Consider the following 26,513-nt stretch of genomic DNA (forward strand, 5'->3'; position numbering starts at 1 on the left):
CAGAAGAGGTGGGTCTTGCGTTTTTTCCTGAAGGCCCGATGGTTTTCTTCCATGCGGATGTCCGTGGGTAGAGCATTCCATAGCCGTGATCCATGGACTGCGAATCTTCCTTCTCCTTTATATTTGTAGCAGGGTCTTGGGGATGTGGAGGAGGTTTTGGTTAGTTGACCGGAGGGCTGACTAGAGGTGTAGTGTTTTAATTTTTCGCCTAGGTATTGAGGAGCGTTTCCTTGTGTGCGCATTTGTAAGTGAGGCAGAGGGTCTTGAATGTAACCCGATCCTTCACTGCTAGCCAATAGAGTGTCCTCAGGGACGGGGTGATTGATTCCCAGGGTTTTTTCCCGTTAACAGTCAGAGTGCTGTGTTCTGGACGACTTGTAGATGCAAAATCTGGTATTGGGAAGTCCGAGGTAGAGGGAGTTTGCATAGTCGAGTCGGGAATTGATGATTGTTCCAACTACTACTGCTGTGTCCTCTTCCGGGATGAAGGGGAATGAGTCTACGCAGCACGCGGAGACGATAGCGAGATCCACTGACTACTGATCCTATTTGTGCGTCCATAGTCATGTCTGAGTCAAAGATGAATCCGAGGCTTTTGGCTTTGGTGCTTGGGGTGATGGTTTTTCCAAGGATGGTGGGTGGTGTGCATGTAGTCCTAGAGTTTTTCTTTCGGTTTGCGCGGAGAAAGAGAAGTTCTGTTTTGGATCCATTAAGTTTGAGGGAGCTCTCCGTCATCCAATTATCGATCAATGAGAGGCAATTTGTGGTATTGGTCTTTTTTGTTAGTGATGCGAAGGTAAAGTTGAGTGTCATCGGCGTAGGAGTGATAGAACAGGTCCTGTTTGCTGATGATTTTGAGGAGTGGGCGGAGGTAGATGTTGAAGAGCACGGGCGACAGGGGTGATGTTTGAGGGACTATGCATGTAATTTTACGTGCTCCTAGTTTCACTGTTTGGGATTGATTCTCTAGGAAGGATGCGAACCAGGGTAGATCAGTCTAACTCTGGCTACTTCTGTGAGACGAGTGAGCAGAGTTTTGTGGTCTACTGTGTCGAAAGCTGCGCTGAGGTCCAGCAGCACCAGGAGACATGATTCTCTGCTGCTTCGAGGGCGTCATCCCATGTTTTGAGAAGTGCCGTTTCTATCGCGTGGCCTAGGCGGAAACCAGATTGTAGTGGGTCCAGGAGTTTGTAGGTATCCAAATGGAGTTGTAGCTGTTGTACTACTGCTTTCTCAATGATCTTGGAGATGGTGTTGAGGCTGGTTACTGGTCTGCGGTAGTTTGGGTCTTAAGGGTCGAGGTTGGGTTTCTTTAGGAGGGGTTCAATTATGCTTTGCTTAAAGGAAGATCGGAACATAACCTTTGAACGATTGATTTATAAGGTGTGTTAAGATGGGTGCCAAGATGTCGGTACATTCTTTCAGAAGTTTTGTAGAAACTTTTGGTGATGTGCTGTCTCTCGGAGGCTTCTGATGATTTTGGTGGCGTCGATGGCGATTGGGACCAGAGTAAATTTCGTTGATTGTAGAGTGTAGAGTATTTATATGGCTTTTTTCTTCTTGCTCTGGCCGAGTGAGGTTGATTGTTTTTTTTTCTGCTGAATTTCACGAATGTTTGCGATTTAAGATAGTTCATTGCAGAATTCTGTGTTTCGTTTGCTGGAGGCTCTAGGCAGGTGGGGTTCATAGTCTGAGCGACCAGTTTGAAAAGTTTGCAGTAACGATTTATGGTTTTTGAGATGGTGTTAGAGAAGTGTTCTTTTTTTGCTTTGAAGATTGCTTTGTGGTATTGCTCGGTGAGTAATTTGTAGTTTGTGTGGTTTTCCTTTGTTGAATTCCTTCAGGCTTCTTAAAGCGGAGTTCCACCCATTTTTTTAACTTTGTCTGGGCTGCATGCCCTTAACCTATACTTCTCACAATGGCAAGTATTTATTTATTTTTATGCCTCTAAATACTTTTTCTTCATTTGCTCCGCCCCTAATCTGGCATAATCGCCTAGGCAAATAAGACAATAGGCGATTCGCAAGGGTTCCTGGGATAGCGACGTCATGTATTCCAGGAGTCCTTGTGAATCGCCTATTGCCGAAATCTCGCGTTTTTTTGCAAGTGACGCGAGTGGGAGGAGCTACTGATCAGCCGGGAGGAAGTAAAGATGAAAATCTCCAACCGTGAGTATGTGGCCTGGCTATTCAGGCAGTGCCACGGGTTTGCAGTAGGATGGGAGGGACATGTCTGCAGGATCCTCAGATACATGTCTCCCATCCAAGCAGCCTGTCTCACACACACAGCACATCAAAGCTGTCCCCTCCCCTCCTCCTCCCCCTTCTCATTCAGCTCTGTATACGCAAGAGGAGGGGGAGCAGGAACACGCGATGGTTTCAGGTCTGTACAGAGTTTCTATGCTTTGTAGCTGCTGGACAGGGAGAAGAGTGGAGAGAGTAGCTGGGATTGGGGGGAACTAGAACAATGTACACTTGGTGGAGTTAGGAGGATATGTGCTGTGGTATGAGAAAGGACATGTGCCAGAAGTCTGTGTGGGATTAATTTGAAACTGCTCCCAGGACTAGCCCCCCTCTCCCCCTAGCACATTTCCAGCCCCCCCTCTCCTCCCAGCACTAGTCCCCCACTCCCACCAGCACATTACCAGCCCACCCTCTCCCACCAGCACTAGCCCCCCTTCTCCCAGCAATAGCCCCCTCTCCCAGAACTAGCCCCCCTCTCCTCCCAGCACTAGCCCCCCTCTCCTCCCAGCACTAGCCCCCTCTCCCAGAACTAGCCCCCCTCTCCTCCCAGCACTAGCCCCCCCCTCTCCTCCCAGCACTAGTCCCCCACTCCCACCAGCACATTACCAGCCCACCCTCTCCTCCCAGCACTAGCCCCCCCTCTCCCCCAGCACATTTCCAACCCCCCTCTCCTCCCAGCACTAGCCCCCCTCTCCCAGCACTAGCCCCCCTCTCCCCCAGCACATTTCCAACCCCCCTCCCTTCCCAGCACTAGCCCCCCTCTCCCCCAGCACATTTCCAACCCCCCTCCCTTCCCAGCACTAGCCCCCCTCCCAGCACTAGCCCCCCTCTCCTCCCAGCACTAGCCCCCCTCTCCCACCAGCACTAGCCCCCCCTCTCTCCCGCTCCCTCCCAGATATTCCCCCCCCCCCCAAGCACATATCCAACTTCTCACATGGTATCTGGAACCCCAAGAGATGGAGGACATTTGCCCTGGATGCCCACACTAGCTCCTGCTTGGCAAGTTAGTGGAGCCTAGTGGCAGAACTTGTTCCAGCATGGGCTCCAGGACTTAGCCCGTATTCATGGGACACTGGGATTTTGTTCAAATCTCAGGAAAGGCCCATTAAAACTGGGATGGCATGGAAGTTTGGATTAAAAGGCGGGGAAAGGATTTGTGTTTGTGGGGGAAAAGTTTGTACTCACAGGGGGACTTAGGTGGGAAGATATGTAATGGAACTGGGGAGAGGACTTGTGTAGGAGGGGCTTGGAGGAAAGAGGATTTGCACTGGAGAGGACAAGGGGAGTGGGAGAAAGATTTATACAAGAGATTTTTTTTGTTGGGGGGGGGGGGAGTTCTACTGGAATGGGAGACTATGCTGGGAGGTAGGATTTGGTGGTGGCAGAAGACTTTTTTTTTTTTTTCCCCGAGAGGGGTATTGGGGGAAGGAGGGTTTGTACTGGTTGGGAAAGAGGATTTCTATTAGGAGGGGGAATTGAGGGGGGCAGGGTTAAGTGCTTGCATGGAGAAGAAGGGGGGCTAGGACTGGTGATTTTGGGGATAGTGGAGAAGGACTTGTGCTGAGGAAGAGGATTTGTTTTGAGGGGGGAATTGTTCTGCGAGGGGGAGAAATTATTTTTGTTGGTGGGGTGGAGAGTGAGCATAAAGATTAGTGCTGGCTTTTTTATTTTATTTTTGCAGGAGAGGGAGTTGGGATATTTGATAAAAGGGTAACAAGGTGTGTTTTACACACCCCTGACTGCTGCTCCCCTTTTGTTTTGTACTCATAACTCCTACTATGCATTCTACACTCCTGTCCCCTGCATTCTGCACAGTAAATATTCCTGACCCCTGTATTCCATGCATAACACTCACAATTCAGGCCACATCTACTGCGCTACACATTACTGTTCTCCTTGAGGCAACCAAGTGTCCCAGGTCTTGTATCTTACAATCTTATAGCATATACAAACAAAAAAAATGTTGTGCGCCACTGAAGTGTTCGGGTTTTGCCTGAGAAAAAGGTGGCAACCCTATGCTGGCAGCAAAGAGATTTTATCATCTTTCTGCTGCCCGCCCTCTCTCTGGGGATCCTGATAGTAGGAGGAGGAGGGGGTGCTCTCTGGGGGACCCTGCTAGGAGGAGGAGGGGGTGCTCTCTGGGGGACCCTGCTAGGAGGAGGAGGGGGTGCTCTCTGGGGGACCCTGCTAGGAGGAGGGGGTGCTCTCTGAGGGACCCTGCTAGGAGGGGTCGTCTCCCTGCTCGATGATCGGTGCTGGGCTCCCACTTTGTTTGAACACTGCGGGAGCAAGCCACCGGCGGCTTGCATGCGCATCCACTACCTGGAAGAGCCGGATCAGGGATATACATATGATGCGAGGAGGGGCTCTCTTATTCGCTCATTCTTTCTTTTTTGCTTGCTTCTCTTTTCCGTTTGCGCTTTTTCACACTTGCTTTCTTTTTCTCTCTCTCTCTCTCTTGCGCTTTCTTGCGCTCTGTTTTCTTTCTCTTGTTTGTTATCTATCGCTGTCTTCTTCCTTTTTTTTTTGTTTACTTTCTACTCAATCTCTGTATTGCTTTGGATTTTTTTTTGTACACCCTGTTCATTTTTTTTTTATTTCCTTTTAGGTATAAATGAACAACTTGTATTTAACCTAAGAAAAACTTTATTAAAACAATAATGTATATTTCCATGTGGCAATATTTAAATTTTTTTAAAAAGTGTATTTTACAACATTTATTTAACATTTTGCTTTTTTAATAAATAATTAATTTATTTAAATACAATTTATTTTAAAGGGAGTTGACTTTTTTTCCCCGATACCCACTGTATACATGCTTTGGCATTTCAGCCTTGGGTGAGCGCCATTGCATCTGCGATTCAGCAAAACAGAATTGGAGAATCCGATATGCGGGTTTCGGGCACTGGATGTGCTACGGTGACTATCCTCTGTAAACCACACCAAAAAGACAGGTGGAAGCAAAGCAGGGACTACAATCCACCTATAAAGGTTTGGTTCACATTGGTGCGATGTGCGTCACTTGTGCATTGATCAGACATTGCATGTGATTGGCAATGTCTGAGCAATGCGAGTTCAGCTATACAGTTGTATGGCTGAATCCACATTGAATTTGCACAGAAAAAGGTGCAGGGACTTGTTTTTCCCGCACTGGAATCAGATCGCATGGGTGTTCTCACCTATGCGATCTGATTTTTCAGTTGAAATCCACAGTTCACACTGCAATCTGTGAATCAATCTAGGGGTGTCATTAACATTGTATTGACACCCACAGCGGTTCACAGCGGGCAGTGTGAACTGTCTGTAAGAAATATGCAATGCGGAAACCGGCACTGGAATTGCGCTGGTTCTCGCATTGCACCAATGTAAACCTGGCTTCAGTTATACAGATTGCATGGCTGAAATCACATCACATTTGGACCAAAGGTGTGCAGAACCCCCCCCCCCCCCCCCTTTTTTTCTTTATCTGCACCAGAATTGTTTACACCCATGCCGTCCGATTGCTGTCCAAATTGACAGCTGGCACTGTGATATTGACACTCCCAGTGGTTCGCATAGGGCAGTGTGAGGTGAATTGCCTGCGAGTCGGGTGCGATGAGGGAAATCTGCAGTGGAGTCACAAGGTTCTCGCATTGCACCATTGACATACTTGCCAACTGTCCCATTTTTAAAGGGACAGTCCCGTCAAATAGGACCTAGTCCCGGCTAATTTAGCCTGCCGGGACTTGTCCCGGCTAGTGGGGAAGGCAGGTGCGGCAGTATGTTTATACATCTCCCTGCAGTCCCCACTGCAGGGTGAGACGGAGTGAACTGAGCCCCGCCCCCCTCCCTCTCCTGCTCTGTGATGTTTCGATGTGTACACAGAGGAGGAGGGGGAGGAGAAGGAGGCTCACCACGCTGCTGCCGAGAAAAGCTGCTCGTCTGACAAAATGACACATGTCCTGATGCAAAGTAAGTGAGCCTTCCAGAGGGGGAGGGAGGGGGTCATGCCTACGGGTTACAGTTTACTGTGAGTAATTTTGGGGGAAAGGAAATGTTCTAGGGGGCACTTTATGATGTATGCTGCAAGGGGGCTTGGATATGAAATCCACCCCCTTAGCACATATTCCTCCCCCCCAAATTAAAGCTGCTGTCTACCACAGAGGGGGTGGCCCTTGGCATCCCAGAAGAGATGTGGCAAATTGCTCCAGGTGCCCATACTAATGCCCCCTTTCCAGGCAAGTTAGCAAAGTGTGGGTTCCAGGTCACAGGTCCAGGTTCACACTGAAAAACACAGGAAAACGCTGTGCGTTCTGTGCAATTTCAGCCCAATTATGTCCGCACACTCTCTGACCATCTCCTATACCATGTCTGCAGTCTCTGACCAAGGATGAGTTCCAGCGTTTTCACACAGCCCATGTGCAGAGCCCACCAGGAAGTCAGCACTGCGCTAATCACAGGCAGTGAGTCATAGGTGTACAAGGCAGGAGGCGTGCTGATACTTGTAGTCCTTTATATTGGACCTTCCCTTACCCTAAGGACTTCCTCTCCCCTCTTACACAATCACAAAGGTTGTATCAATTTCCTGTAATTCTCTCTTTATTGAGTAGACCCTATAATCCAGTGGTCTCAAAGTACCGTCCCGCGGGCCATTTGCGGCCCGCGGACCAGTTATAAATGGCCCGCAGGCAGGGCGGAAGTGGGGGGGAGTAGATTTCCTTCACATGCAGAGTAGCGCAGGAAGCGTCTGTCGTAAGTTCACTTCTCTGTCTCACGCTGCAGCTGCTCCCTGCCCCCCGGCGCCCCCCTTCTCTCTTCTCGTCCATCCCTATTTGCTTGTGATATCACCTGGGATGGACGAGAAGAGAGCGGGGGGCGGGGAGCAGCCGCAGCGCGAGACAGAGAATCGAACATATGACAGACGCTTCCTGCGCTACTCTGCATGTGAAGAAAAAAAGAAAAACAAGTAAATGCTGACATGTACACTGATTGTGCCCCATGTGCTCTGTTTGTTCCCCATGTACCCCGATTGTGACCTCATGTTCCCCATGTGCCTTAATGTGCCCCATGTACCCTGATTGTACCCCGATTGTGCCCCATGTACGTGCCCTCATGTACCCTGTTTGTACCCTGAATGCGCCCCATGTACCCTAATGTGCCCCGATTGTGCTCTGATGTGCCCCATGTACCCTGTGCCGGGCTCTGTACCCTGATGTGCCGGGCTCTGTACCCTGATGTGCCAGGCTCTGTACCCTGATGTGCCGGGCTCTGTGCCCTGTCGTGCCGTGTCCTGATGTGCCAGGCTCTGTACCCTGATGTGCGCTGTGCCCTGTGCCCTGTATCCTAATGTGCTGGGCTCTGTGACCTAATGTGCTGTGCCCTGATGGTTAGTGGTCAGTGTGCAGTGGTCGGTGTGCAGTGTAGTGGTCATCGTGTAGTGCAGTGGTCAGTGTGCAGTGGTCGGTGTGCAGTGTAGTGGTCAGGGTTAATAATGCATCCACTGACACCAGTGCTGGGGGTAAAAATGCATCCACTTACAGCAGTGCTGGTGGTAATAATGCGCTCGCTGACACCAGTGCTGGGGGTTAATAATGTGTTCACTGACACCAGTACTGTTGTTTTTGAAGTTTGAAAGTTTGCATGCGGCCCCCCATGGCATATGAAAACTTTTCTTGTGGCCCTCAGGTAATTTGAGTTTGAGACCCCTGCTATAATCTGATAAGTAGGCGAAGATTATGCAGAGTGGGTGGAGCTTCGGGGAAGTGAGTGTGGTAATTAATAGCTGTGCTGCAAAGTGTCCCTGGATTTTTTTTTCAAATGTTGGCAACTATGCACCAAGGTGGACCGAGTTTCAACGACTAAAAGCAACACAATCTGTACACTAAACACTGGCAACCCTTAAATCTTTCTAAGGGCCGGTTTACACTGCAGCGATGCAGGAACCCTGAGAATCCAATGTGGGTTCCCGCATCGCATACAACTCGCAGGCAGGTCACATTGCCATATGCAAACTGCTGGGAGTGTCAATAGAAAGCTAATTACACCCCCAAATCAGTTCACATATTGCAGTGTGAACTGTATCTTTGGACAGGAATTGGATTGCATGGGTGTGAACACCCATACGATTTGATTCTGGTGCGGATCAAAAAAAGGGGTCCTGTGCGAGTTTGGTCCAAATGCAAATTCAGCCATACAATCTGTATGGCTGAGTCTGCATCGCACAGACATCACATTTGATTTGCACTGCAGTGTGGTGCGAACCACTTCCAATGTTGGCCAGAACAGCATTGTAAATCGGTGTCCTGTCAAATGATGCCTCCTGTTTAGAAGAGCAACCGACGCACTGCGCATGTGCAGTGATGACGTAGCTACAGCTGATCGGGAGACCAGCTAGAGTCAAGTTACGTATTGTGCACCCATGGATCGTCAGACTCATTATACGATGGAAGGCATTATTTGCCTATCTACACAGCGCTGAGGCAAAATAAAACAGTCATATTGTGCCTTGCTCTGTCCACGCCTGTGTAAGGAAGCCCTAAAGGGGAGGGGGAAGTCTTGGGGGGTCACATTATAGCCTAATATTCCACTCTGATCAGAAGTTAAATCTGCAATAAACTGCAGCAACAATTCACCTCACACACAGGAGTTTTGCAGGGAGAGGGCAGAATATACAATACGCACACTGAGCGGACATACTCCTCACCAGTGCCATGGCATGTTCAATGCATACTTGCCAACTGTCCCGTTTTTAAAGGGACAGTCCCGTCATTTGGGACCTAGTCCCGGTTAATTTAGCCTGCCGGGACTTGTCCCGGCTAGTGGGGAAAGCAGGTGCGGCTTCCAGAGTTGTAAAACAACAATCAGAGCTGGCCTGCTGGTGTCTGTCGTCCGATTGGCTAATTCGGATGGTGGGCGGCGCTGTGTGTTCCTGTGTGTAGGCTAGATCGTAGCACTACACCCGCCCCCTGCCTGCACAGTACTAGTCCCTGAGCAACAGTAGAGTGGAGTCCCTGAGCAACAGTAGAGTGGAGTGGGGTTGGGAAAGCATATCAATGCTTTCCTATGGTTCCAGATACTGTACATACAGCTTTCCTGCTCCTCTGCTTGCCCGGACAGCAGCCTCTCTTTCCCTCTCCATTGATTTCTATCACTCCTGCTTTCAGAGTGTCTGATGTCTGTGTGACATCACCAGCTCTGCCCCCTAGCCTCCTGTTGATTTCCTCCCTTCTCTGGACAATGTGGAGGTGACCCCTCCCCTCCTGTGCTCTTTCCCTCGGGTCCCCTCCTCTCCAGTCCTACTGCAAAGTTAGTGGCGTCTCTGTGCTGCTGAGGCTTCCACTACTCAGCTAACAGGTAACCTTTCAGGTATGATTACACAGTTCTAGCTGTGAAGACAACTGTTCTTCCTGATTCTTTTTTTTATTAAGGACTTCTTAACCAGTTCCCGACCCCCGCATGTACATATACGTCCACAATATGGCACGTACAGGCACATGGGCGTACACATACGTCCTTGCCTATTAGCGGGTGGGGGGTCCGATCGGGACCCCCCCCCCCGCTACATGCGGAGGTCGGGTCCGCTCGGGGAGCGATCCGGGACCACGGCGCGGCTATTTGTTTATAGCCGCTCCGTCGCGATCGCTCCCCGGAGCTGAAGAACGGGGAGAGCCGTATGTAAACACGGCTTCCCCGTGCTTCACTATGGCGGCGCATCGATCGTGTCATCCCCTTTATAGGGAGACACAATCGATGACGTCATTCCTACAGCCACACCCCCCTACAGTTGTAAACACACACTAGGTGCAACCTAACTCCTACAGCGCCACCTGTGGTTAACTCCCAAACTGCAACTGTCATTTTCACAATAAAGAATGCAATTTAAATGCATTTTTTGCTGTGAAAATGACAATGGTCCCAAAAATGTGTCAAAATTGTCCGAAGTGTCCGCCATAATGTCGCAGTCACGAAAAAAATTGCTGATCGCCGCCATTAGTAGTAAAAAAAAAAAAATTAATAAAAATGCAATAAAACTATCCCCTATTTTGTAAACGCTATAAATTTTGCGCAAACCAATCGATAAACGCTTATTGCGATTTTTTTTTACTAAAAATAGGTAGAAGAATACGTATCGGCCTAAACTGAGGAAAAAAAATGTTTTATATATGTTTTTGGGGGATATTTATTACAGCAAAAAGTAAAAAATATTGAATTTTTTTCAAAATTGTCGCTCTATTTTTGTTTATAGCGCAAAAACTAAAAACCGCAGATGTGATCAAATACCACCAAAAGAAAGCTCTATTTGTGGGGAAAAAAGGACGCCAATTTTGTTTGGGAGCCACGTCGCACGACCGCGCAATTGTCTGTTAAAGCGACGCAGTCCCGAACTGTAAAAACACCTTGGGTCTTTAGGCTGCATATTGGTCCGGGGCTTAACTGGTTAAGATGAGGCACAGACATGTGGCTCCCATGCAGGGCTATCTTATCAGCATGGGGATGCATGAACATTATGTGCATCCCTGTGTCAGCACCCCATTCATTTCTACTTGGACATGAGGTTGCATTCACATAGCCTCTATTCTAATATGACATGCAGGTTTGGGTCCCAAAAGAAATGAATAGAACACTGGCACAGGGGGCACACAATGCACAAGAGAGCCCTGCACATGGGCACACATGTCTGAATGGGCCTAAACAACTCATGTGCATGGAGGCTTAGTGTGTTCCCCAGCTCCCCAGGCATCAGAAAACAACAGGGATTTTACACATGAGCTACTGATGGAAATTCAGCTGGTTCACCAAGGATGAGTTTCAATCCATCTATGGCCATTCATGCTAAAGAGAAGTCACTATAATATGATCAGAGCCCTGCACTCTGTACAACGCACTCCTGAGCCCTGCACTCTGTACAACGCACTCCTGAGCCCTGCACTCTATGCCTGAGCCTTGCACTCTGTGCATTGCATGCGCCTGAGCCTTGCACTCTGTGCATAGCAGGCACCTGGACCCTGCACGTAGAATCCTCCTGCACGTAGCACCAGCATACATGGGGCACACTGACCACCAGCATACAGAGGGGACACACTGACCACCAATATGCTGGGCCAGTGGTTACCAGTATACAGAGGAAATAACAAATCAAGTAAAACAACCATACAACCCCAAAAAAAACCTCAAAAGCAATAAGAGAATCTTGTCAGCTAGTTGGCAAATGGACTTATAAGTGTAATGGTAAAACCTATAAATGAATATCCAGTGCAAATCAATCAATGTATTGCAATATAGTAGTGATGGTGCCACCCCCTCTGCAAATGGTAGAAAACATTGCAGAGCTGCAATGTGCAAATAGTGGTGAAACCCCCTATATATAATCCTAATAAAATATGTACATCAATTGTACATTTTATTATGATTTTGCACATTGCAGCTCTGCAATAAGTCCTACCTTCTGCAGAGAGGGTGACACCATCACTACTATGTCCTAATACACGTGTTGATTTGCATCACTGTTAAATAATATTGTATGTAGGGGGTTTCACAATTATTTGCACATTGAAGCTCTGCAATTTCTCTAAATATTTTTGCAGCGGGGGTGACACCATCACTACTATATTGCAATACATTGGTTGATTTGCACTGGATATTATTTTATAGGTTTTACCGTTGCACTTATAAGTATATTTGTAGAATTGTATAAAGGAAGTGTAGAGTTGTGTAGCGGCTTGCCAACCGCCGCACGGCGATGTACGGCGACAGAATGGCACGGCTGCGCACATGGGCGTCCAGGTATGTCCCCTTTAAGATGCAGAGCCATTGGTCGCGAGCACGGCGGCATGTTCGCGACTTGGTTTGGGAGCTTAATAGTTGTGCTGCAAAGTGTCCCTGGAATTTTTTTTCAAATGTTGGCAACTATGTCAATGCCATACAGTGTCATTGCATGCCATACAATGCCATCTCATATTGTACACTGCCATGACTGTGCATGCATTATCCAATGGGAGGCATTATTGGACAGGACACCTACAGTTAGCTACCAATGAGTTGATGGAGGTGGAGTGAGCCGCTTGTCAGAGGGAAATGGAGCGACATAGAAAGACGACACGTCGCTGCTAATCATCGGTTACAATGGCGGCCCTGCTACTGAGAGGAGGCCTGAGCCGAAGGCATGCACTGCAGGGAGATGGTGTGAGGGGCAAGTCACATTCTGTGTGTGTCTACAGGCCGGTACCTACCTACACATGATGGCACAGCCGTGTACAGAGGCCTACAACTGCCTACACAGAGCACAGCAAGGAACAGAGGAGAGCCGTGTACTTATATATATCTATATACACGGGAGGGTACAGACAAGTACACAGTGCTCTCCTCTGTACAAACCCAGGAAGTCAGCACAGGGATGGTGGGAACCCCTCATAATGGGCACAGCGGGTGTACAGACCTGGGAATTCAGCACAGGGATGGTGGGAACCCCTCATAATGGACACAGCTGGTGTACAGACCAGGAACTCAGCACAGGGATGGTGGGAACCCTTCATAATGGGCACAGCGGGTGTACAGACATGGGTACTCAGTACAGGGATGGTGGGAATCCCTCATAATGGGGACAGCGGGTGTATAGACCCGGGAACTCAGCACAGGGATGGTGGGAATCCCTTAATGGGCACAGCGGGTGTACAGACCCGGGAACTCAGTACAGAGATGGTGGGATCCCCTCATAATGGGCACAGCAGGTGTACAGACCCGGGAACTCAGCAAAGGGATGGTGGGAACCCCTCATAATGGGCACAGCGGTTGTACAGACCCGGGAACTCAGCACAGGGATGGTGGGAACTCATAATGGGGCACAGCGGGTGTATAGACCCGGGAACTCGGTACAGGGATGGTGGGAATCCCTAAATGGGCACAGCGGGTGTATAGACCCGGGAACTCGGAACAGGGATGGTGGGAACCCCTCATAATGGGCACAGCGGGTGTACAGACCCGGGAACTCAGCACAGGGATGGTGGGAACCCCTCATAATGGGGCACAGCGGGTGTACAGACCTGGGTACTCATTACAGGGATGGTAGGAACCCCTCATAATGGGCACAGCGGGTGTACAGACCCGGGAACTCAGTACAGGGATTGTGGGATCCCCTCATAATGGGCACAGCGGGTGTACAGACCTGGGAACTCAGCACAGGGATGGTGGGAACCCCTCATAATGGGCACAGCGGATGTACAGACCTGGGAACTCAGCACAGGGATGGTGGGAACCCCTCATAATGGGCACAGCGGGAGTACAGACCTGGGAACTCAGCACAGGGATGGTGGGAACCCCCCTCATAATGGGCACAGCGGGTGTACAGACCCGGGAACTCAGCATAGGGGTGGTGGGAACCTCTTATTATGGGCACAGCGGGTGTACAGACCCAGGAAGTCAGCACAGGGATGGTGGGAACCCCTCATAATGAACACAGCAGAAGTACAAACCCAGGAAATCAGCACAGCACAGGGATGGTGGGAACCCCTTAATAATGAGCACAGCAGGTGTACAAACCCAGGAAGTCAGAACAGGGATGGTGGGAACCCCTCATAATGGGCACAGCAGGTGTACAGACCTGGGAACTCAGCACAGGGATGGTGGGAACCCCTCATAATGGGCACAACAGGTTACAGACCCAAGAAGTCAGCACAGCACAGGGATGGTGGGAACCCCCTCATAATGGGCACAGCGGGTGTACAGACCCGGGAACTTAGCACAGGGATGGTGGGAACCCCTCATAATGGGGCACGGCGGGTGTACAGACCTGGGTACTCATTACAAGGATGGTGGGAACCCCTCATAATGGGCACAGCGGGTGTACAGACCCGGGAACTCAGTACATGGATTGTGGGATCCCCTCATAATGGGCACAGTGGGTGTACAGATCTGGGAACTCAGCACAGGGATGGTGGGAACCCCTCATAATGGGCACAGCGGGTGTACAGACCGGGGAACTCAGCACAGGGATGGTGGGAACCCCTCATAATGGGCACAGCGGGAGTACAGACCTGGGAACTCAGCACAGGGATGGTGGGAACCCCTCATAATGGGCACAGCAGGTTACAGACCCAAGAAGTCAGCACAGCACAGGGATGGTGGGAACCCCCTCATAATGGGCACAGCGGGTGTACAGACCCGGGAACTCAGCATAGGGGTGGTGGGAACCTCTTATTATGGGCACAGCAGGTGTACAAACCCAGGAAATCAGCACAGCACAGGAATGGTGGGAACCCCTTAATAATGAGCACAGCAGGTGTACAAACCCAGGAAGTCAGAACAGGGATGGTGGGAACCCCTCATAATGGGCACAGCAGGTGTACAGACCTGGGAACTCAGCACAGGGATGGTGGGAACCCCTCATAATGGGCACAACAGGTTACAGACCCAAGAAGTCAGCACAGCACAGGGATGGTGGGAACCCCCTCATAATGGGCACAGCGGGTGTACAGACCCGGGAACTCAGCACAGGGATGGTGGGAACCCCTCATAATGGGGCACAGCGGGTGTACAGACCTGGGTACTCATTACAGGGATGGTGGGAACCCCTCATAATGGGCACAGCGGGTGTACAGACCCGGGAACTCAGTACAGGGATGGTGGGAGCCCCTCATAATGGGCACAGCGGGTGTACAGAGCCGGGAACTCAGTACAGGGATGGTGGGAACCCCTCATAATGGGCACAGCGGGTGTAAAGACCTGGGAACTCGGTACAGGGATGGTGGGAACCCCTCATAATGGGCACAGCGGGTGTAAAGACCTGGGAACTCAGCACAGGGATGGTGGGAACCCCTCATAATGGGCACAGCGGGGGGACAGACCTGGGAACTCAGCACAGGGATGGTGGGAACCCCTCATAATGGGAACAGCGGGTGTACAGACCCGGGAACTCAGCACAGGGATGGTGGGAACCCCTCATAATGGGCACAGCGGGTGTACAGACCCGGGAACTCAGTACAGGGATGGTGGGAACCCCTCATAATGGGCACAGCGGGTGTACAGACCCGGGAACTCAGTACAGGGATGGTGGGAACCCCTCATAATGGGCACAGCGGGTGTAAAGACCTGGGAACTCAGTACAGGGATGGTGGGAATCCCTCATAATGGGCACAGCGGGGGGACAGACCTGGGAACTCAGCACAGGGATGGTGGGAACCCCTCATAATGGGAACAGCGGGTGTACAGACCCGGGAACTCAGCACAGGGATGGTGGGAACCCCTCATAATGGGCACAGCGGGTGTACAGACCCGGGAACTCAGTACAGGGATGGTGGGAACCCCTCATAATGGGCACAGCAGGTGTAAAGACCTGGGAACTCAGTACAGGGATGGTGGGAATCCCTCATAATGGGCACAGCGGGTGTAAAGACCTGGGAACTCGGCACAGGGATGGTGGGAACCCCTCATAATGGGCACAGCGGGGGGACAGACCTGGGAACTCAGCACAGGGATGGTGGGAATCCCTCATAATGGGCACAGCGGGTGTACAGACCCGGGAACTCAGCACAGGGATGGTGGGAACCCCTCATAATGAGCACAACAGGTGTACAGACCCGGGAACTCAGCACAGAGATGGTGGGAACCCCGGGTGTAAAGACCCGGGAACTCAGCACAGGGATGGTGGGAACCCCTCATAATGGGCACAGCGGGTGTACAGACCCGGGAACTCAGCACAGGGATGGTGGGAACCCCTCATAATGAGCACAGCAGGTGTACAGACCTGGGAACTCAGCACAGGGATGGTGGGAACACCTCATAATGGGCACAGCAGGTTACAGACCCAAGAAGTCAGCACAGCACAGGGATGGTGGGAACCCCCTCATAATGGGTGTACAGAACCGGGAACTCAGCATAGGGGTGGTGGGAACCTCTTATTATGGGCACAGCAGGTGTACAAACCCAGGAAGTCAGCACTGCACAGGGATGGTGGGAACCCCCTCATAATGGGCACAGCGGGTGTACAGACCCGGGAATTCAGCACAGGGATGGTGGGAACCCCTCATATGGGGCGCAGCAGGTGTACAAACCCAGGAAGTCAGCACAGCACAGGGATGGTGGGAACCCCTCATAATGAGCACAGCACAGGGATGGTGGAAACCCCTAATAATGGGCACAGCAGGGGTACAAACCCAGGAAGTCAGCACAGGGATGGAAGGAACCCCTCATAATGAACACAGCAGAAGTACAAACCCAGGAAATCAGCACAGGGATGGTGGGAACCCCTCATAATGAGCACAGCAGGTGTACAGACCTGGGAACTCAGCACAGGGATGGTGGGAACCCCTCTTAATGGGCACAGCAGGTTACAGACCCAGGAAGTCAGCACAGCACAGGGATTGGTGGGAACCCCCTCATAATGGGCACAGCGGGTGTACAGACCCGGGAACTCAGCACAGGGGTCGTGGGAACCTCTCATTATAGGCACAGCACAGGGATGGTGGGAACCCCTCATAATGGGCACAGCAGGGATACAACCCCAGGAAGTCAGCACAGTGATGGTGGGAACCCCTCATAATGGGCACAGCAGGGGTACAAACCCAGGAAGTCAGCACTGCACAGGGATGTTGGGAACCCCTCATAAAGGGCACAGCAGATACTATTAGTCCTCTTTAAGCGTCCAGCTTTTTAAATTCATCATAACAAATGTTGGTAATTGTTACGAAAAGTGAACAAATCTAACAAAAATTCATATAAATAAATCGCGGATAACGCGAAACGAAACAAAATTAATTTATTGATGGCGCACATGTCAAGTATATATATATATATATATATATATGTAGAGAGAGGCAGAGGGAGAGAGAGATCTATATATCTAATATATATATATATTTATAAAAAAAAAATGTTATGTAGATATATCTGCACAGAAACAAATGATTTAGTATATTTACTGGTTCCTGGAGGGAGGAGGGGACACTCCTGTTGCTATGGAAAGCTGACCTGAAATTTATTACACTACTTGTGCACTACTGAGCGTGTGCGAGATCTGCAAAGCTGAAATCCAGGAAGTAATACAGTCTGGCTTCATGATGCCCACACTTAAGATGGCCACGGTCTAATCCTAGTTTATAAACTTTCAAAATGCTGTAATAACCTAACAAAACCGACCTTAGTTTACAGACTAACTTTACTAGAATACATTAAGCTTGTGTATTATAGGGGTATTTTTATTTAAAAAGTGTCATTTCGGCTGGAACACCTCTTTAAGCTCTTCTGCATTCTTCAGTAAAGTAAGAGCATCATTGAACCAGCCCGAAATGTTTTTGCAGATGAGTGCTCTGCATGTCCATCGTCAGCCATGTGCCCCCATAAGTGAAATGGTGAAGCAGCTAGTGCGAACTGAGCTGCAGGTTGAAATGAACACTTGTTGCAATACTAATGTGGGACAACGATCTGACAGAATAGGGCGCTCCAGTTACTGTAGATGTAGTGGATCAGCTTCAATCACCTTCTTTGAGCTAATTATAAACATTTCTTCATTACCAGAACTCAAACACAATGATCTCCTTGAATCAATCAGTCTCTAGACGTTCCGGCACCGAGATCTACTTAACATGACCTGGCCGGGCACATTGCTTTCTCAATAGAATTCAATTAACCTTTAGAACAATATACACTCACAGATCATCACGTTAGCATACACCTGGCAAGAGGCTGTTAACTGGTAATACACAACAGAGCGTCAATTAGCATTTAGCAGTGAAAAAGTCCCTCTACAATTAACCCTTTGAGCTCAGTAACCAGTCATGCAGTCCTCTGTAGGCAGAATAGTTCATAGGTCTGTTACAGGATCTTTCATTCAAATCATGGCTGGATGCTGGATTTTCCACATTAAAGGAAATCCCAGAAACAATCAAGTGCAAAAATAGGTTTAAGATGTACCAGACACAACATTTCAAACATATTCTATCTACAGGTAGTGTGACAGTAGATAGACGCATAGGGGATTTTTTTCATTCAGGTACTTCACAGCAAAAAGGTATATCTCTTCTTTACTCTTTATTACAAGCTAAAACTCCCATAGCACAGACACCTACTGTAAAGAAAAGGGAACGAGAATTAGATATATCATTTTCAGAAGATAAATGTAGCCAAGCATTTCAATTTAACCTGGGTGCCACCCGCTGCATATCTCACTGGGAAAATATTTATACAATTTTCTATAGATGGTACTTAACGCCAGTCCGGTTATCGAACATTTATAAAGATCAATCTCCAGATTGCTAGCATAATTGCGGTCAATCTGGAAACCTGCTACACATACTTTGGTATTGTAGATCAGTAACAATTTTTTGGAGATCTGTTTTTAAAATGTATCAATTACAGGGATCATTACTAGGCCCTCACCGGCAACGGCACTATTAGGACTATCGAAAATAGAACAGTACTCATACATATCTTATTAGCTGCCAGACTGCCCATTTTATGCCAATGGAAAAAATAAGTGGCTCCCACTCTCTCCGAAGTTATTTAGAGGGTAACATTACACTGTACTTATGAGCACTGGTGTGGGGACAAGTGAGCGCTACATGCCAGGCCACACCCATTCACCTGGAGGAAAAAAAGTGTCAAAAAAACATACTACACAGGTTTTTAAAGTCATTAAGCAGCTCCGGGGGTCTTCTAACGACTTCGGAGGTCTCTCTTCTTCTGCTCTACGGTGCCTTCTTCCTTCTGCCGGGCTACTCCGCTATCTTCTTGCAACTCTTTTACTAGCGGCGGCCTGGTCTTCTGCGTCGTCTTCTTCCCTCTTCTCCGATGTTGACATGACGCTTCCTCCCGCTGCAATGCTGGGAGCGCTGCGGTTTATATAGGCCTCTTATGACTTCACAATCCCATCATGCTCCGGGTGGTGACGACATAAGGGGCAGGGTCACCAGGTGATATCACCCGGTGACCACGTCCCATGGCTATATAAATTGTTGCGCACCGGGCATTACAGCGGCAGGAAGCATTGTGACAACATCAAAGAAGAGAAAGGGGAAGAAGACGGCGCAGACGACCGGGCCGCCGCTAGTAAAAGAGCTGCAAGAAGATGGTGGAGGAGCCCGGCAGAAGGAAGAAGGCACCAGAGAGCAGAAGAACAGAGACCTCCGAAGCATATTTTAACTATGGGGAATTTGGCCTGGAGGGCCTGGGTAATCTAGCTAAATTAATCTCAAGATACCAGAGAGGGACAAGAGGGAGAACAATACAAAAGATATTGAAAATTAAATAAGGACATAATTTGGACCATATGAAGGTTGGTATCCATGGTGAATTAAAGTTGACAACCTGAAAAAATGACAGTAGACAGCTCGACGCGTTTCGCAGTTTCATGACCGCTCATCAGGAGCAATAAACCATGGAAATTATCTGCAAACAAAAATATAAGTTCCAGATAGTCTCAGAGGTAAGATTGAAAAAGTTCAAAACAGAAATTGCAAAACTGGACAAAAAATAAAAAATAAATCAATAAAAATGAGATAAAGTACTGTATAGGATAATTAAAGAAAAATTATATATAGTTGCATAAGGATAATTTAGGCAACAGAGAGACGCAAGAGCCTTTATTGCTGCGGATTTACTGAAGGAAGCTGTGTTGCCATGTCTCTGACTTGCTTTACGCAAGTGGAGGATCTACTACTGCTTTAAAGATCTATGGTTGAGAGATATGTTGATAGTGGTCCGGCAGGACCCTGATTTCTGGTAAGCAGCTGCATGATTGGTGGTGGATTCACGTCTGGTGCCTAACTACAGCATTCTTGGAATTTTTCACGGGTGTCTTCTTTGCCATATGGACTTATTACATATTTGATTCTCCTTCTTTACTTCATTTTTTCATTTTGGACTTTATGGACTTCACCTATCATCTTTGTGGTCTATTTTATTAGCAATTATTGTTGTCACATTTTTTACACATTCATTTGTGTTATTAATCACTGGGTTCACACACATTATTGCTCAGCAGGGCCAGGCGGCTTTGGGCCCCCTGACTCCATGCGACTTATAAAGTATTCATACCTCAAAGCATCAATTTAGATGTTTAGCACACGCACTTGGTCACACGTTTCAATTGTTCATTTGATATAAGTGCACATTTTGGTTTAGCGCAATTATCCTTTTTTATTCGTCATTTACTTTGTTTATACACAATTTAATTGCTGCTTATCAATCCTAATCTTTCACCTTAGCGCAGTTGTTCCCAAATTTTTCCTTTATGAAAGGGATAGAGGAATTGGAAAACAAAAAGGTGAGTCAATACCTGGAGGTGGAAAGTAGTCCAAGAGCGTGAAAGTGATCCATGTAATGGGGAAATGTGTGAGATGAACGGTCAGGGAGATGCCCATAAAAGTACTTTTATGGGCATCTCCCTGACCGTTCATCTCACACATAATTTCCCCATTACATGGATCACTTTCACGCTCTTGGACTACTTTCCACCTCCAGGTATTGACTCACCTTTTTGTTTTCCAATTCCTCTATTCCTTTCTGGACATTTCTATTCCCTTCCCTGTTTTTTTGTTTGTTTTATGGTCCTTAAGTGGTCACTCTTTTTTGTATTCTTATACACACTTTTCCCTTCATCTTTTTCTCCTTACTTAGTCCCATTGCCTTCACCACACTCCCACACTCTCCTCATTATTCTACCCTTACTTGTCCACCATTTCTTTGTCCAATCTCACTCACACACACTCATAATCACCCCTTTAAACATTTTCTTTTTCTCACCCAGGTCCCCCGCTTTTGGGGGTTATCTCTTCACTTCCCATCAGGGTCATTATCTTACACCCACGATCCGGGATTTACCTATATCTGCCTTCATCGCCCCTGCATGTCACCATGGCTTCTGACAATGATGTTTTGTGGTTTACTGGTGACTTCCGCTGCTGTGCTGGTGCAGAGGTAATCTAAACACAACATGTTTCCTAAATTATCCTTAGACAACTATATAACATTTTTCTTTAATTATCCTATACAGTACTTTATCTCATTTTTATTTAATTTTTTTAATTTTTTTTTTTTCAGTTTAGCAATTTGTGTTTTCAACTTTTTCAATCTTACCTCTGAGACTATCTGGAACTTATATTTTTGTTCGCAGATAATTTCCATGGTTTATTGCTCCTGATGAGCGGTCATAAAACTGCGAAACGCGTCAAGCTGTCTACTGTCATTTTTTCAAGTTGTCAACTTTAATTCACCATGGATCAACCATACCAACCTTCATATGGTCCAAATGATGTCCTTATTTAATTTTCAATATCTTTTGTATTGTTCTCCCGCTTGTCCCTCTCTAGTATCTTGAGATTCATTTAGCTAGATTACCCAGGCCCTCCAGGCCAATTTCCCCATGGTTAGAATATGACTGTTTTATTGCTTTGTTTTATTTATTGTATATATTCATTCAACTGTTGATTATTTTGTAACTGTTGTTGTTGAAAATGTTCAAAGCTCTTTTAGAGGCCATGTGCCCGCAATATTTTGGAGGTTATATGCCCATAGATATTTTTTATATGAATAAATACTATATCTTGGTCACTTGACGTCTCCCTTGCTGCCGTGTGTTTAATTTAAAGTCCCACTATGTGCTCCTTCCTTCTTAATTGATTACAGGGATGGAGGCGGTTATCCCTTTGATTCCCGCCTCATTTAAAGTCCCACGAATGCTTTTCCCCCTTCTATTATTCTTAGTTGTAGTAGTAGTAGCAATTTTCATAGTTGGAATATTATTTTTTGGTTTATTATCCAATACGTTATACAAGGTGGCACTGGGGGGGGGGGGGCGGGAGAAAGGGGAATGTAAGTTCCACTTTTGGGTGAAACTCCGCTTTAAGTGGTTAAACTGACCTAATTTAGAGACCGAACTTCATTCCTTTGAAAGAACTAAATGATACTTTGGTTATAGTTATCTCTCAGCGCTGACAATGTTGTGATAAACTTGGAAGGCTGCCTGTTTTTTGTTTGTTTGTTGACAGCTGTCAGCAGAGGAGACTCTGCACTGAATCAAGGAAATGCAGGATGAAGATCGTGAGTGGGGTTAAATCAAGGTTGCGACTTTTTAATGATCGCGTAGCTCTACTACCATTTAACAGATCGTGCTACGTCAATTACTATCTGCAAAAAAAAAAAATGATCTGAAGTAGCGTAAACGACATATTTAAGTAATGATACAGCAAGACATGTATAGCCAGGAACAAATTTGTACTGTATAGGTACAAGGAAACCATGCCCAAGCTTCTGGTTTTGTCCAGTATCTAGGCTTTACCCAGTACTGTTTATATGATCCCTAAGGTGTCTTTAGGGTCTGGGTAGCATAGGAACTGTCAATGGCCTGGGACCTGTATGTACTGTATATCAAACTGCAGCTAATTCACTCATTGCACCGCATGCCAAGATGAGTGCATAAAAAAAACCCATTAAAGCCCAGCCATCATGGGGTCCAGGCACACATCAAGGGTAACCAAAAACTAGTAACTGCTAAGTGAGCCATAAGGAAATAAGGAAAGGGACCTTGATAGAATGAAAGGAAAACTGGTGGGATAAATCTTCTCCAAGAGGAGAAGGGGGAACATCACTTAAAAACACTAACAAAGAACTGGAGCCTCAATGAGTAGGTGGGGATATATGGGTACAAGGGGGGTGGTCCCAGCACAGGATTTGCCAGTATCCAATTACCTGGAGGTAGAGGTATATAACCAAGAGTCTATGAAATCAATTCCTGCGTCCTCTACTGTATGATTAGGATAAAATAATGTTGGGCCATTTGCTGGGTACATTTCATCTATTCAGAAAACCTTGTATTCTTATCGCTGAATGAAAGTCTTTTGTGACTGAAAGATGTAAGATCATGACATCCATGTACCTCTGTCTTAAAGAATACAAGACTTTTTCTAAACTAAGGAAGTGCACAATGCGTGACATACTATAATCAGTGCACTGCAGTTTAACCACTTGACCACCAGGCACTTAAACCCAGACCAATTTTCAGCTTTTGGTGCTCTCACAATTTGAATGACAATTACTTAGTCATACAACATTGTAACCAAATGAAATTTTCGTCCTTTTTTTCCACACATATAGAGATTTCTTTTGGTGGTATTTAATCACCGTTGGGTTTTTTAATTTTGTTGCGCTATAAGAGAAAAAAGAGACTGACAATTCTGTAAAAAAAAATGAATTTTTCTTTGTTTCTGTTATAAAATTTAGCAAATTTAGTATTTTTTCTTCATTCTTTTGCATAATGTGAAAGATGAAGTTACGCCGAGTAAATAGATACCCAACATGTCACCCTTCAAAATTGCACACGCTCGTGGAATGGCGCCAAACTTCGCTACTTAAAAATCCCCATAGGCGACGTTGCAGGGTATTGTGGGGTATTGCAGAGTATTGTGGGATATTGCAGAGTAGTGTGGGGTATTGCAGAGTATTGTGGGGTATTGCAGAGTATTGCACAGTAGAGTAGTCTTAGTATGGGGCAGGGATGGCGGGGCAGGGATGGATGGCTGGATCTGTGACTGCATTTGTCACAGATCCAGCCCACAGCACTCGTGCTGCATCCGCTCTCTCCCCTCTCCTCTCACACTGTACCGTTCGGTACAGAGAGGGGAGGGAGGAACCGGCGTTGGTTTGTTTACAAGTGATCGATCCGCGGCGATTTACCGTGATCCGTGATGGGAGCACAATTCTGGGAGGACGTCCTCCAAGAGTTAAGGAACCGCCTTGTAGACGTATATCGTCTATAGGGCGGTGAGTAAGCGGTTAAACTACAGTGGGGGCTGAATGAAAGTAATAACGGTTTTGAATGGAGCAGCAGGCACACATGGGAAACCAACGATTAGAGACAATATATTTTTACACAGGAAATGGCCTAAACAAGTTTTTTTCTCCAGAAGTCTAGTCAAAAAATGATTTCTATTTATAGGGATCTCTAAAAATGTAGCATTTTTAGAATGCTGGACTTTATACATACAAAATATTTACTTAACTTGCACATGAAAGCAATTTACAATTATCAAGGAGAACATGGAGAAAGCAAAATCATAATAGATATCAGTTTGCTTCATAATATTTAGCAACACTTACACAGTCTCTCATTCTGCTTAGACATCATGTATCCACGAACACTAAAGTCTAACCGCTGCAGGGTTGGCTCCAGTCTCTGGTACACACGCTGTCCGATATGGTGAAATAATGCCAGAGGCCAGAGCAAAATACAAAGAACTGTAATACAAAAAAAAACAAGTGTCAGGAATGCATCAAATGTCCTTCAAAGGTAAACCAAGCGCAGACCATGGCCAAACAAAGCAACATAAACCAGAGCAATAACATCTTGGAAAAGATGCATAGCATACCATTAACTGACATATCAGCATGGATGTCGCACCACTTCCTCAAACTCATAATTTTTCCTCCAGCTCGTGCCCCCTCCCCTCCATATTACAACCATCAGCCCCTCCCCTCATGCCAAGGTACAAGGTGTAATCCTAGACTCTGACCTGTCCTTTCAGCCCCAAATCCAATCACTGTCCAAATTGTGCAGACTTGAGCTCTGAAAAATCTCCAAAATGCGCCGGTGTCCCCATTGACACCACTAAGCAGCGTATGCACTCCCTTGTTATCACTCCCTGGTTATCGCTCGCCTTGACTATAGTAACTCCCTCCTCATTGGCCTACAACTCTGCAAGTTATCACCTCTTCAGTCTATCATGACTGCCGCTGCCAGACTTATCCACCTTACCAACTGTTCAGTGTCTGCCACTTCTCTCTGTCAATCCCTCCACTGGTTTCCCTGTGCCCAACAAATAAAATTCATAACACTAACAATAACATACAAAGCCATTCACAATTTTGCTCTGAGCTACATCACCAATCTTATCTCCAAATATCACCCAAATCATCCTCTCCGCTCCTCCCAAGACCTTCTCCTCTCTAGCTCCATTGTCTCCTTCTTCAATGCTCGCCTACAGGACTTTACAAGAGCCTCTCCCATCCTCTGGAACGCATTACCCCAATCTGTCCGGTTATCTCCTACTCTGTTCACTTTTAGGCGATCCCTGAAAACTCATCCCTTCAGGGAGGCCTATCCTGCCCTCCAACAACTGAATCTTCTGCTGAGTTGCAGCTATACAATTATTCAATAGAGATGTAGAAAAATATTATAATTTATTTAAAAACAAATAAATTGCAAGATGGAAGAACCATCTAATCAACATTGGACCATGGACTCAAAAATGACATTTCAAACATATAAATACAATAAATAGATATGAATAAAACAATATAGTAGTTTGATTTATGCGCAGAGACCCCGACGCGTTTCGACCCTTGGCTGATGTGGAGTCCACACCATTTTCTCACATTTGTTCCTCACTTTATCTCACACATTTTCTGCCCTTTTCTTATCTGCTGATGGACTGCTCAAATACCACTTGGCTTGCAATCAGTCTTATTATGGCACATTCTTTTTTAGGGAGAGATGTCCCAGTTTGTGTGGCGGCTTTCCATTCCGCCTGGCCTTGATCCTCTCTATCCCGATTCCGTTCTGCCTGCTTCCTCTGCCCCCCCACTCCCCTGCCCGGTGCAGGGTCCCCAGTGTGCGACTTCTCGTAGGCCTGGGGGTGGCCCACTTACCCCACAGTTCGGCCCACCCTTCCATCTTGGCCGCCTCCTCCTTCCTGTGTGTTCCTCTGGGATTTTCCTGCTCGCGGCGGCGGGTGCTCTCAGTTGATCACCGTTTCCAATTTGTGACACTCACCTTGTCTGTAATATTGACTTTATTTATTTATATTATAACTATACAGCTATGTTGTTTTGTTTGTGGATTCTAACAAGCTTCATTATTATATACATTTTTTGTTATAGAACCTATGCTTGCAAACTTATATCCCCCTGAAGATGACCCACATCAGCCAAGGGTCGAAACGCCTCGGGGGTCTATGCGCATAAGTCAAACTACCATATTGTTTTATTCATATCTATTTATTGTACTTATATGTTTGAAATGTGATTTTTGAGTCCATGGTCCAATGTTGATTAGATGGTTCTTCCATCTAATATTTTTCTACATCTCTTTTGAATAATTGTATAGCTGCAAATCAAAGCCCCTAGGGGTACTTTTCCTTTTCCTCATGTTGTGGCTTTTAGCCCTTCTTCTGTTCGTTCTGTAGCTCTGTGCAGATATGCCCCCTCCATTCCCATGAAAGAAATGATAAGACTGGAAAGTTTACCCACAATACGATTGCATGTGATAGTCTAATTCCTGTTTTTTAGACAGAACATTAAGAACATTGT

At 47.0% G+C, this 26,513-nt stretch overlaps 1 protein-coding gene across 3 annotated transcripts in view; it reads right to left on the bottom strand.

Moving 5' to 3' along the window:
* RETREG3 (reticulophagy regulator family member 3) overlaps positions 1-26,513 on the bottom strand; it is a 493,168-nt gene that overhangs the window by 126,029 nt on the left and 340,626 nt on the right. For 2 of the 3 annotated variants that reach the window (XM_040331841.1, XM_040331842.1), the window contains one exon: positions 24,306-24,443. The exons of the other annotated variant lie outside the window; for it this stretch is intronic. In XM_040331841.1, coding sequence (XP_040187775.1) covers positions 24,306-24,443 — 138 coding nt within the window. The remainder of the gene's footprint in view (positions 1-24,305; positions 24,444-26,513) is intronic. 3 annotated transcript variants of the gene reach the window in all.

This window comes from Rana temporaria, chromosome 12 (genome assembly GCF_905171775.1).
Source record: "Rana temporaria chromosome 12, aRanTem1.1, whole genome shotgun sequence".
Lineage (NCBI taxonomy): Eukaryota > Metazoa > Chordata > Amphibia > Anura > Ranidae > Rana > Rana temporaria.